At 41.8% G+C, this 13792-nt stretch overlaps 1 protein-coding gene across 1 annotated transcript in view; it reads left to right on the top strand.

The window, feature by feature from the left end:
• NAA25 (N-alpha-acetyltransferase 25, NatB auxiliary subunit) overlaps nt 1-13792 on the top strand; it is a 75186-nt gene that overhangs the window by 29875 nt on the left and 31519 nt on the right. The window contains exons 6-11 of the mRNA XM_075534393.1: nt 646-753; nt 1172-1250; nt 4399-4510; nt 6831-6920; nt 8659-8828; nt 10930-11042. Coding sequence (XP_075390508.1) covers nt 646-753; nt 1172-1250; nt 4399-4510; nt 6831-6920; nt 8659-8828; nt 10930-11042 — 672 coding nt within the window. The remainder of the gene's footprint in view (nt 1-645; nt 754-1171; nt 1251-4398; nt 4511-6830; nt 6921-8658; nt 8829-10929; nt 11043-13792) is intronic.

The raw sequence follows: 13792 nt of genomic DNA on the forward strand, positions 1-13792 counted from the left end.
ATTTGGCAAATGTACTAAGTATAATGGAGAGTACTTTGAAGGTGATAAGGTTGACTTGTAAACAAATTTAAATAAGTAGCTTTGGGGAGCAAATTTCAGGTTTTGAGGGTACCTCATGTCTTGAACAACTGTTGGGGTAACTCACTAAACTTTGCTTTTCTGTCTGTAAAAGAAGCCTAATATTTACCTTGAAGGAGTATAGTCAAAGATTTAAACGATGTGTTTCAAGATCTGAGCAGAATATCTGGCAACATTAAAATAATTAATATCACTTATTAATTTTAATTGTCAGTCTACGGTTACTATAGATAATTGGAAGTTGTATAATTAGAAGGAATTGGCATTTCTCTTCTTCTAAAGATAAAAGGCTCTTCAATTCCTAGAAAACTATGTGAATAACTTACATTGAAAACTTGGGTCATATTGTGCAAACTTGGTATTTGAGGAATGCGTAAGCTCTTTAGTAAAGAAACTTCTTGTAAAGAAACCATTTGTAAGGCTGCCAGGTTCCCATGAAGTCTGTTTGACTTAGTGGATTGATAATTGTGTGCTGGGGCCAAGAGATGATCTACATGGTCAATGCAGACAGGGTAACAGGAGGAATAAAAATGAAATGTTGATTTTACTTTTCACCCCCTCCTCCAGTCTATATCGGCTCAGGATGAGAACCTTTCAAAAACAATGTTTCTACCTCTTGCTGAGAGAATGGTAGAAAAAATGGTGAAAGAGGACAAGATCGAAGCTGAGGCTGAAGTGAGTCTTTTAAACCTTACCTGTGTATTTGCCGGATTCTGAGTGTGAATTGATGCTCTGTTCCCATTTAGGGAGGGCTGCTTCTGGCAATTCCTCTAGACCAGTGGTTCTCAACCTGTGGGTCAAGACCCGTTTGGGAGTTGAACGATGCATAACAGTAGCAAAATTACAGTTGTGAAGTAGCAGTGAAAATAATTTTATGGTTGGGGGGGCGTCACCACAATGTGAGGAACCTGTATTAAAGGGTCATGGCTGGCATTAGGAAGGTTGAGAACCACTGCTCTAGACAAACTGGGTTAAAATCTCATCTCTTTTGAAAAGTATTGCCTTCTATTTAGATAGCGTTTAAAAACACATGCATAAATGAATGGCTTTTGATGATTAAAAAGTTTATTTCTTGTGTTTCTTTTCCTGTGAGGTTGAACTTTATTATATGATCCTGGAACGTTTGGGAAAATACCAGGAAGCCTTGGATGTCATCCGAGGGAAGTTAGGAGGTAATTCTTAAAATTTTGTTAGATTTCTGTCCCCCTCCCTGTTTAAGTAAGCATGGCACGTGTAAATTGTTAAAACGTTTCGTCATATAAAAACATAAAGCTATAATAAGTCACTTGTAATCATCTTGCTACATTTTTTCCAGACTTCTGTATTTTGACAACTTTTAGTATTTTCTAATAAAAATAATTCATAGCTTTTGAAAATCCAGGGAGTGTGAAAAATTATACATGGGACCCCTAGCCTTCCTTGTCAGGATCTTCTTCAGTCAGCTCTTGCGCATCTCGTTCTGCTGTGTGTCTCTGAATGCTACAGCATGTACGCGATGGCTGGTCCATAGAGTAATGGTACTCAGGGGACAGGGTTTTTATTTTTTTTTAAGATTGAACAAATTTTTTTTTTTAATTGTGAATATCAGTGCCTCTGGCCAGGGCATGAACTGTAGATACAAACAGACCTTGTCATACTCATTTTTGTCTGTTAACGTGTATCAATATGTCATACTTTTAGTGTGGAAGCGTAGCTGGTTCTCTACTGCTCAATATTTAGTAGAGAGAATTTATGTAATCAGCCCCTCTTGTAAGAAACATTTTTTTCCTGGAAACCACATTGCCCTCAGAGAGATACCATGGTGCATCCACTATGAACACGTAAAGAGATTTCTCCTCATCAGACTTTTCAAACAAAATTATCAAACTGTTTTGCTTTTAGAGTCGATAAAAAAGAAACTGCTTATAGTTTCTTTCATTTCTTTGCTTATGAAGTGGGATAATCTTACGCTGTTTGTTTAAGCCTTATCAGTTTAGTATGCGTTTTTATTTGAAATTGCCTTTTTCCTCTTTTTAAGAGTCTGGTTAGTATTTTTTCTTACTGATTTGCGACACCACTTACTATTTTATCAAAATAGACCTTTTCCATAGATTTCAGATCACTCCTTTACCTTTTTGCGTTGGAAAATAAATCAACTTAATCACTCTCCCATTTGGGGCACTTAGGACAAAGATCCTAGTTCATAAATATTTGGGCTTCTTTTACGAGTTTGTTAGGAGGGATTCCTGCAAGTGCCCTTACTGTTTGGAGAAAGCTTGTTTTAAAGGTACCTTTGTATTCAGTGGGAGGATGTAGCTGTAGCCTAGCTGCCTCAGATCGTTAATTAGTTAGATCATTAAACACACTGACTAGACCAGCGGTTCTCAACCTGTGGGTCGAGACCCCTTGGGGGGGGGGGCGTCGAACGACCCTTTCACAGGGTCACCAAAGACCATCAGAAAACACATTTTCCAATGGTCTTAGGAACCGAGACACCACTCCTCTATCTGTCTCCAGGCATGTCCACCCACATGCAGATATGCCCACCTACCCGGCGTGAAGACCGTTACCCATGCTACACCATCCTTCAAGACAAAATAGTTCATTTATTTGTCACTAGACATAAGTACCGTATATACTCGTGTATAAGCCGAGTTTTTCAGCACACGAAATATGATGAAAAACTGGGGTTTGGCCTATACACAGGTCAGTGGTACCGCAGCGAGATGTAACATCTCGCGGACGATTGCCGTTCCTCCGCTGTTCATTCAAAGCCCCGCTGACACTGCAGGGCTTTGAATGTTTGTTTACTCACATCTAACCAATCAGAGCCGTCCTATGACATGGACGGCTCCAGTTCCCAGAAGCACCCGTAGTGATACACCAGCAGCTGAACTGGTAAGGATGTGTCTGTGGCTGCGCTCCGTCTCTCCCCTCTGGTCTCTGTGTTAATTCGTATCCTGCGTTTCCCACCCTAGGCTTATACTCGAGTCCATCAGTTTTTCTGGTTTCCCAGGTAATAATTAGGTACCTCGGCTTATACTCGGGTCGGCTTATATTCGAGTATGTACGGTAGTTCACAATGTATAATTACATATTTTGTGATGAATCACTATGCTTTAATTATGTTCAATTTATCACAATGAAAATACATCCTACATATCAGATATTTACTTGACGATTCATAGCAGTAGCAAAATGACAGTGATGAAGTAACAACAAAAATAATTTTATGGCCGGGGGTTCACCAACACATGAGGAATTGTGTTAAAGGTTTGCACCATTAGGAAGGTTGAGAACCACTGGGCTAAACTATATACAGTTTATAGTTATAGTTATCTACAAAATAAAGTTACACCACCAATTGGCAGATAACGACTTTCATTTTGTAAAATATAGGAGATCTTTTATGAGATTTACTCTCTGACATAAGCCTCGGTACAGATGAATACACATCGGCCCTCCACCCCGTTTCATAGCTAGAATAATCTTCTGTGGATAGTGAAGTTCAGATTTCCTACAGGCAATTCACCATGTAGTCTGTAGCATTCCTTGTCTGCTAAGCTGTTCTTAGAATTTTGACCCCTGCTGTTCAGTTCATTCCCACTTGTGTAGAACAGGGTATCACTGCCCCGGTGGTATCCAATGGCTGTACGCAGATTGCCACATCTTTTTTCCACCAGAGTGACTGGTAGTTTTGAACTGTTGACCTTTTGGCTAGCAGTTGCATGCTAGAACTGTAGTCCTGGTGTTCCTATTCTGAGCTGTTTAGGAAGAGTTTGATTTATCACAGCTCTTTCAAAATCATTCTCCTCACATCTCGCCTTATGAATGGGAAGTCGATTTTCCATGTTGTTTCAGGAGCCCTGGTGATATAACAATTAGCTACTCAGTTGCTAAGAGAAAGGTTGGCAGTTTAAATCCTGCCCAATGGCTCTAAGGAGGAAACCGCAGTGATCTCCTACCATAAAGGTTATAATCTCGATAACTCAACGTCACCTGTGTCACTGTGAGCCCAAACTGACTTGGCGGCACACATCAACAACAACAAAGTGTTCAGTGTATCACGCACACCAGATCTCTCGGTCAACACCTGGTGTAGCCTTTGTAGCTTCCAGCAAAAGTGATTCTAAAGTTTATTACCAGAAATGTGTGTGTGTCTGTGTGTGTGTGTGTACGTACACACCCCACCTCCCCCCAGCAAAATAATCTCCAATAAGAAGTAGTTAGTATCTGATAGTGGTTCGTTTCTGAGACTGAATAGGAGGCATTTTCATTCTGATTGGACCTTACTCAGTGTTTTGAGCAGAAATGAAAGCCTTTTCCCGCTTTTAACCGTAGAGAAGCTGACCAGCGAGGTTCAGAGCCGGGAAACCAAGTGTATGGCTATGTACAAGAAGCTGAGCCGGTGGCCAGAGTGCAACGCCCTGTCCAGGCGCCTTCTGCTGGAAAAGTGAGTAGTAGAAGCCCTGCTTGGACGCTGACCGCCGCGGAGTGCTTGAGAACTCCCGGCTGGCGTTTGTGTCGTTCTGTGTAGCTTTTACGACGACTGGGCAGCTGACCTTTGAACAGTGTGGGGCCAAGTGTGTTGTAACTTCCCACACAGTCGAAAAGACCGTCTACCATTTACAGTTGACCTGGCACAGCACAAGTGCGCGCTGCACTGTTTGACTGAGTGCCTGTCTGTTGCTTTGTTGCCCTGTGGTGACTTGTGTGTTGCTGGAAGCTATGCCGCTGATATTTCTAGCAAGGTCACCTGTAGTGGACAGGATTCAGTGGAGCTGATAGACTAAGACAGACTAGACGGAAGGAAAGGTGGTTGGCTTCTGAGGGATTAGCCACTGAAAACCTTATGAATGGCAGTGGAACACCGTCTGAACTTGTGCTGGGAGGTGAGCCCGCACATTGGAAGGTACCCAGAATAGGAGTGAGGAAGAACTACCTGCTCAAGGGAGAGTTTGCCTTCGTGACATGGTCGGAGCAAAGCTTTTAAGCCCTTCATTTGCTGATGGGACAAGTTTTCAAAGGTTTCGTTTGACTTGCATTTATAATTAATGCTCATGAAAGATCAAACAAGTCTTGATGAGTAAATCTGATGAACAGTGTTAAACATAGGTAGATAGATAGATAGACAGACAGACAGTTAAACAATAAAGGTGTCCTTTTAAGGACTAAGGCATGCCCCATCCAAGACTTGGTAATTTGTTTTTTTAAAGGCTTGGTATTTTCAGTAGCCTTGTATGCCTGTGACTGCTGGGCAGTGAATAAGGAAACCTCCACAGAATTGATGCATTTGAATTAAGGTGTTGGTGAAAAATTCCACTGCCAGAAGAACAAGCCACTCTGTCTTGAGAGAAGTCCAGCCGAATGCTCCTTAGGGGCGAGGATAATGAGCGTGTTACCTCACTGTAATTTGAGCATTTCGTCAGGGGCACCGATCCCTGGGAAAGCATGTAAGCTTGATAAAGCAGCGTCTTGGTCACAAAGAGGAAAGGACCCCCCAGGAGCTAGATCATATCATGGCTTTGCAGCCCCAAACGCAAACAAAGCAATTGTGAGGTTGATGGCGGGACCTGCTAGTAGTTTGCTCTGTGACTGCCTAGGGGCACGGGGATGAGCTGGAACTGACTAGTAGCCGTGGCTGCATAGTGAGCTCAACATGCACTGAGCGGCACACTGCCCTCACCGGCACACTGCCCTCACCGAGATTGGAGACTTGCACCACCTGAGCTCACCACAGTAACCACGGGTGGGTGGGCTGTCTGCATATACCTGAACCCCACACAGTTGGAACCCATGTGGGTCCAGGGTCAGCTGTACATCTTTTGCATTTGTCCTTCAAATGAGAGTTTTCAATGAACAGTTACTCATCTTTCAGTAAAGAGTAAAATGATACTTCCGCTACAACACAGCTAGTTGTTTATCACTTGTTCAGATTAGATTATAAACTGAAGATTATTTTTTCATTAAATTCACTCGTGTAAAAGAGAGGGCTGCCCTGTCTTTTTTTAAATTATTATTTTATTTTGAGGGGGGGGTGCTCTTACAAAGTCTTATAACAATCCATCATTCAATAGTATTAAGCACACTAGTATATATGTTGCTATCAACATTTCCGAAACAAATTCTTTCTACTTGAGCCCTTGGTATCAGCTCCTCTGTCTTTCAACTGATTTTCCCCTCTCTTCCATCCTTCCACCCTTGTGAATCCTTGATCAATAATTTATTGTTGTTGTTATCTTGTGTCTTACCCTGCTCATTGTCTCCCTTCACCAGACCTTTGTTATTTGTCCTCCTGGGGCGAGGGGCTATATATCCAAACTTGCAATGGGTTCCCCCTACCCACCCACCATCCCTGTACCCTCATATTGCTACTCCCACTTGCCCTGTCTTTCTTGGCCACTCCCCCCCCCCCCCATTTAGGAGTTTTTTCCCTCAGAATATTATTTTTTCAAACCTGACCATTTTATTGAAGGAAGAGTGATCTGTTGCCTCTGAACAGTTGCCCTTTCCTGGCTGCGGGCCCTGGGGAAGGAAGGGGTCCTTGTAAAGATGATGACATGATTGAGAGAATAAGTTAAAAGTCACAGAGCCACAACATTGGGTATACACATGACGACAGTTGAGGGGATGGCCCAGGACCAGGCAGCATTTCTCCTGTTGACGTAGGGTCACTATGGCGTTAGAGTTGGAGCCAACTTCATGGCGCCTACTAACAAGGCTGGTCGTCAGCTTTGGTTTAATCCTGTGTGCATCACCCAATTTGTTTTCAGCTCAGATGACTGGCAGTTCTATTTGACTTACTTCGATTCTGTCTTTCAACTGATTGAAGAGGCCTGGACTCCTCCTGCTGAAGGTGAACAGTAAGTTGTCTTCTTTCCTGAATTACAAAGGCACTTTTTAAAAAGGCACAATTCCATTGGCATGTAATTCACATATCATCCTGGTGAGTCGATCATTCACATCAAGAAGAGCTGTGCAGTCATCACCACATTCAGTTTAAAATATTTCCTTCTTTCTTTTACTCATTATTAGCTCCCCATTCTCCACCCCACCCCCTTCCCACCCCATCCCAACACTTCCCCAAGGACCATTAGTCCTGTTACTGTCTCTATAGCTTTACCCATCCTGGATTTTAATACAGAAAAACATTTCACAAAGAAGAAACAAAACTAACAACAATAATGAAATAAAACAGATAAAAACCTCAATCGCAAAGAAACAAAATATTTAAAACTTGCACACAAAAAAATTTAAAACTAGAAAAAATCTAAATGGATCATAAGGGTTATCATCTGATAGTGTACTTAAATACACTGTAGCTTAAACAAACCTCTTAACCCTGCTTTCTGCATGATAGCAGACTATCCATAGCCCTGGTCCATGGTCAAAGGGATTCACCAGTGGCTTAATCCATGTGTATTTCTACTTCTTTCACTCTCTCTTTTTTAACTGAAATACACAAAGGCACTTTTTTGTGTGTGGTACCTATATAAAAGGACTCCCATTGTGAGACTCACTGAATGCTTTTTTCTGTTTCAGTTTTCTAACTCTTTCAAAGCCAGAGATTCTTTTACTGTTTTGATTATAAAATAAAATCAGGTCAGAAACCTGTGGTGGAGAAAGTATTCGCCCTCAGTAATCCTACCATCCCAGAAATAACTTGATAACAATGTGATATCTTTTCCTCCAGGATTATATCTGTCCATGTACTAGCATATTGTAATGATAATTATTTAACCAAAAATGGGATCATACAGACATGCTGGTGTGAAACTTGATTCTTTTTCCCCTCTTAAGTATATCTTGGGCATCTTTCCATGTGTAGTACATTACACCTGTATTTTATTCTTAGTGGCTCACAGTATTCTGTTAGGGAGTCGTTGAACCTGTCCACATTGATAGACACATAGGCACTTGGGTTTTTTCTTCCTTTCTTGTTTGACTATTAAGGATAAAAGTCATAAATAGCATCTGTTTGAGAAGTAACTGGAATCACATTCAAGATTAATTATGAGCTGATGCTTACTTGCGTCATTGTTTTCCATCCTTCGATCTTAGAGCAAAAATGAAGTTTACTTTTTTTAGACAATTTTTTTGGTGTGGCAACAACACATAACCACGCTTGCCGTTTTAAGAACTTTCACATGTATGATTCAGAGACATTAGCTTTATCCACCATGCTGTGCAACCGTTACCACGGCTGGCAAGATTGTTCCTGACCCTTAATAAACTCAGTGCTGCTAAAAGAACAGCTCCTCTTTCCTCCCTCCCTCTCCCGCTGGTCGCTACGAAGAAACGTTTGCTCTCTCTGTGCTTGTTGTAGGCAATTTTTCACAGATAGAAACCTATCCTTTCAAAACAAAGGAGCAGATAAAGGTGGCTAGTCACTGCAACAACCACATGTCACGACTGGGAGTAAATCTTAATTGTCCAGAACATATTCATCATTCTGTTGTACGCCATGTGTATTACGTAGTGACTAAATTAATACCAAAGTGTTGTTTTTTGCCCACTTTGTGTTTCTTACAATACTTTGTGTTGTCTGTACGCTTTGAGAACGACAAGAGAGTCATGCCTGTCTCACACGATTGTACCCAGCTCTTTAGAAGGAGAAGTACATTATTCTACTGAAGAAGCTGTGAAGTTTATAGAAGACCGGATAGCAGAAGAATCTAAAAGTTCCCGCCACCTTCGAGGACCGCATCTAGCCAAATTGGAGCTGATTAGGCGTTTACGGCGTCACGGCTGTATCAATGAGTACAAACTGGGTAAGAGACAGTGCGATGTTGGGGTGATTATGGGGGGATGTGGACAATGAAGAAGGGATGCTGCCCTCACTCAAGGACACTCTTCATTAGCCGAAGCCCGTAGTGACCTAATCACGTTTGGGAAGCAAACGTCCTTATTTGCCAGTGAATAGTAATGAATCCTAATTACAAAATTAGTCCTTCATCTATATGCTACCCAACTTTGCCCCAAATTAGCATCTCTCTACGTCTTATCAGTCTTTTGTTAGCCACTCTCTTGATGCCCTAACAGTAAAGTTCATTTGAGAGCGAGGCGGCCAGCTTTGTAGAAGATTGAGGATTCTGTGAAGTGGATGGAGAGTTTCTTGAAACCCTGCTCCCAGTGCTCCTGGAGAAGAGAGCGTTTGGCACCGTTAGGCCAGTTCACAGTGGCAGAGTATCTTCAGGATAATGGCACTATGGGATAAAAGTGATTTGGACAGTGAAGCATTAAGAGGGGTCCTCAGGCAAATGGATGAAGCCCTTCGATGGTTCTGTGCGGTTTTTCTTTATGATCACACCGTGTAGGGAATGGGAGTCCTGTGATGTAGGGGTTGTGCATCGGGCTGTGCTCAGCCTGGACAGCAGTTCTGCAGGAACCCACAAGGGGTCGCTGTGAGTCAGCATGGACTGATGGTGGTGCTCTGGTTTGGTTTGCTACAGGGGAAAAGGAGGTTGTACAGTGCCAGTTCACAACCTTGCAGGAAAATCAGCACACGAATGTCAGCGATTCTCTGCGCATACTAAGAATTAGTTTATACTTCTAGTTGTACCTTAACTTCTCTGTTGACTTTAAGATCATAAACTTTCTGAATTTTTCAGCTTTAGTTTTTAGAGAGCGTCCAAAAGAACCTTTATTTTGAAACTGACAACTTTAAAAATGTGGTCTCTGTTAAAAGTAATTAACTGTAAGAGGGTTGTTTTGGGGGACAGATTGTCCTGAGATAAGGAGAACCTCTTATCCCTAAGATTTCTCCATTTTCATCGTTTAATCATGAGTTCTGGGAGGTTCACTCCTTGTAGTGGTTACAACTCAGTTTGAATTCCATATTGACTCTTTTCGCCGATTATTCTTTCAATGTTCAAGATCAGAATTGCAAATGAAAACTTAAATAGGATTTGCAGCCAAGTTTGATCAAAGATCTTCCCAAGGTCTACCCTCTTTCCAACGCCGGGTCTAAAGGTTTTTGTATCTATTATCTTTCCATCCCACCCACCACCGTATACCTTGAAATTTGTGAATTTCTCCAGTCTCTACTGTTTGTTGTTTTTCTCAAACCAGACCAGTAAGAAGTACTTACTAGCTTTTTTACTTGGTAATGTGGAGTGTGATTGGGAGAATCTGATTAAGGGCTTAGACCACTCTTGCCAGAAAAATATAAATAGGAACCGTCTCCTAAAATGTCACAGAGACCTTGGATTAAAACTCCTTGCGGCCTGATCTCGTTTCCCTTTGAGAGCATTTTCTTTTTCTAATTTAGGGAAGACTACAATGAACTGCTTTAAATACTGAGGTTTAAATTTTTTATAGTGAAAGTAGCTCTTTCATTAATTCTCCTATTAGTGTGATTGAGTTGGCAAGCATTTCCTTTCATTTAATTAACATTTAATACTTGTTACGTCGCGTGAACAATTGTGGACAGCAGATTTAATGTTTACATGTAAAAAGCCCACCACATTAAAAATAGGATTTAAAGGATTATAACAGAACAACGATATTTATGAATTTAAGCTGTTTAAGCTACTTGTTGAGTTTTAAATGGCCAAACCCTCTTCTGGCTCTCGTTTATTGTCCTTCCTATTGATTTTCATGCCAGCATTCGTGCAAAATTTCAATTTACTAGAATCGAAGCCAACATTTTCAAACCAGACCTTTTACTTAAATTGGAAGTGTCTTCCTTGATAGCACCACCCACGCCCCTCATGAATCTACAGAAGTAGATTTTTACCCTTACAGCTTTAGTACCTACCCCATTTCCTTCCCTGTAATAACTGATCAGTATGCACTTGATAAAGAGAAATTCAAGTAAAAAAAAAGTGTCTTGCTGAATAATTCTGTAATTCTTTGCTACACCCCTTTTAGGTGATCCAGAGGAGTTAATGTTTCAGTATTTTAAAAAGTTTGGGGATAAGCCTTGCTGTTGTACAGACCTCAAGGTGTTCATTGACCTCTTGCCTGCTGCACAGTGTACAAAGGTAAGTGCAGCTCAGAATGCTGCCGTGCTGGTGCTTCCCGAAACTAGGTGAAGTGTTTGGGTCTTCTTTCCAAAGTACGGGAGTGGCGAGCACGAGATAGCAAGATAGGTAGATGCTCTATCGAGCCAAGTACTCTTGAGTGCTATCAGATCGGAGGTATGATTTCTTGTTAAGCCTCAGTGAGAAGAGTACGCACGGGGCAGATCATTAGACTGTTGTTCTCCTGTCTTTTTTAACATTTTGAGATGGTTGTAGGCAGTTATAAGTAATAATACAAACGATCTCTAAGTATCCTCCACTCCTTTTTCCCAGGTGTAACATTGTTATTAGCTGGTACTTCTTTTGACTGCTGAAATAGTCTAAACATCAAGACTTACAGTTTCTTTTTCTTTCGATTAGCTTTTAATTTTGGAATACTTTTAGATTTACAGAATAGCTACAAGGGCAGTACAGATTGCTCCTGTGTGTCCTTCGCCCAACTTCCTCCAAAGTTTACCATCTTCATTTATTTATTTATTTATTTTGGAAAACATTTTATTAGGGGCTCATACAACTCTTCTCACAATCCATACATATACATACATCAATTGTATAAAGCACATCTGTACATTCTTTGCCCTAATCATTTTCTCTTTTTTTTCCTCTTTTTTTACATTTTATTAGGGGCGCATACAACTCTTACCACAATCCATACCTATACATACATCAATTGTATAAAGCACATCCGCACATTCCCTGCCCCAATCATTCTCATAGCATTTGCTCTCCGCTTAAGCCCTTTGCATCAGGTCCTCTTTTTTCCCCCTCCCTCCCCATTCTCCCCTCCCTCATGTGCCCTTGGAAATTTATACATTGTTATTTTGTCATATCTTGCCCTATCCGGAGTCTCCCTTCCCCCCCTTCTCTGCTGTCCATCTCCCAGGGAGGAGGTCACATGTGAATCCTTGTAATCAGTTCCCCCTTTCCAACCCACTCACCCTCCGCTCTCCCAGCATCGCCCCTCACACCCTTGGTCCTGAAGGTATCGTCCGCCCTGGATTCCCTGTGCCTCCAGCCCCCATATGCACCAGTGTACAACCTCTGCCCTAACCATCTTCATTTATCATAGGACATTTGTGCAAACTAAGAAACTGACATTCGTACATTACTATCAACTACCCTCTGGGCTTTGCTGCACTTTCTTTCTTTTTTCTTTTTTAATCATTTTTATTGGGGATCATACACCTCTTACCACAATCCATACATCCATCCAATGTGTCAAGCACATGTGTACATTTGTTGCCCTCATCATTCTCAAAACATTTCTTTCTACTTGAGCCCTTGATATCAGCTGCTCATTTTTCCTCTCACTCCCCCTCCCTCTTGAAACCTTGATAATTTATAAATTATCATTATTTTGTCATACCTTACACTGTCCAATGTCTCCCTTCACCCACTTTTCTCTTGTCTGTCCCCCAGGGAGGAGGTTATATGAAGATCCTTGTGATCATTTTCCCCTTTCTACCCCTCCTTCCCTCCACCCTCCTTTTATCACCGCTCTCACCACTGGTCCTGAGGGGTTCATCTGTCCTGGATTCCCTATGTTTCCAGTTCCTATCTGTATCAGTGTACATCCTCTGGTCTAGACAGATTTGTAAGGTGGAATTGGGATCATGATATTGGGGTAGGGATGTCATTTAAGAACTAGAGGAAAGTTGTATGTTTTCATCGTTTGCTATACTGCACCCTGACTGGCTCTTCTCCCCACAACCCTTGTGCAAGGGGATGTCCAGTTGCCTACAGATGGGCTTTGAGTCCCCACACTGCACTCTCCCTCATTAACAATGATATGATTTTTTGTTCTTTGATGCCTGATACTTGGGTACCTGATCCCTTCGGCACCTCACAATCACACAGGCTGGAGTGCTTCATGTGGCCTCTTTTGCTTCTGAGCTAAATGGCCTCTTTTATCTTTAAGCTTTTAAGACCCCAGACACTATACATTTTGATAGCCAGGCACCATCAGCTTTCTTCACTACATTTGCTTATGCACCTGTTTGTCTTCAGTGATAGTGTCGGGCAGGTCAGCATCATGGAATGCCAGTTTTAATAGAACAAAGTGTTCTTGCATTAAGGGAGTACTTGAGTGGAAGTCCAATGCCCATCTGCTACCTTAATACTAAACCTGTAAATATATGCACATAGATCTATTTCCCCATCCTCATGTAAATATATTTACATATGTACAGAGATATCGTACTCAAGGCTTGGTGGGCCAGGATCTGCTCCACTCTCTCTCTTCCTTCCCCATCATTTGCTCCTGTGTGCTCTGATTAGACATGTCCCTCTCCTGGAGTTGTAGCTTCAGTGCTGTCCTCTGAAGTAGGTTCTTCTGGGAGGAGGGACGGCATAGTTGGGATTGGACCAGCCCCTTAGACCTCTACTGGTTCCTCGCTTCATGCTCGTATGTTGCGTTCACATATGGGAGCCCTGGGTTGCTGTCAATGTCCTTTCACTGTTGCAGGATGCAATCCAACCCCAAAACGATGTCACATTTAGTTGCCTTGGATTGAGGGTTTTAAAAATGTGAATGAACAGTGTTAGACTTAAGGACTTAACTCTCATCTTTAGACTTCTCATCCACCACAACCTGTATTGGGTCATCTCACTCTCTTATCACCCTCATTCTACACGAGAGGCTTACTGTGTCAGAAATTGTCAAAAGGGAACCTAGTGAGCTGTGTAAGCCTCTACAGTGTGCAGCCAAGAAT

Source organism: Tenrec ecaudatus, chromosome 16 (genome assembly GCF_050624435.1).
Source record: "Tenrec ecaudatus isolate mTenEca1 chromosome 16, mTenEca1.hap1, whole genome shotgun sequence".
Classification (NCBI taxonomy): domain Eukaryota; kingdom Metazoa; phylum Chordata; class Mammalia; order Afrosoricida; family Tenrecidae; genus Tenrec; species Tenrec ecaudatus.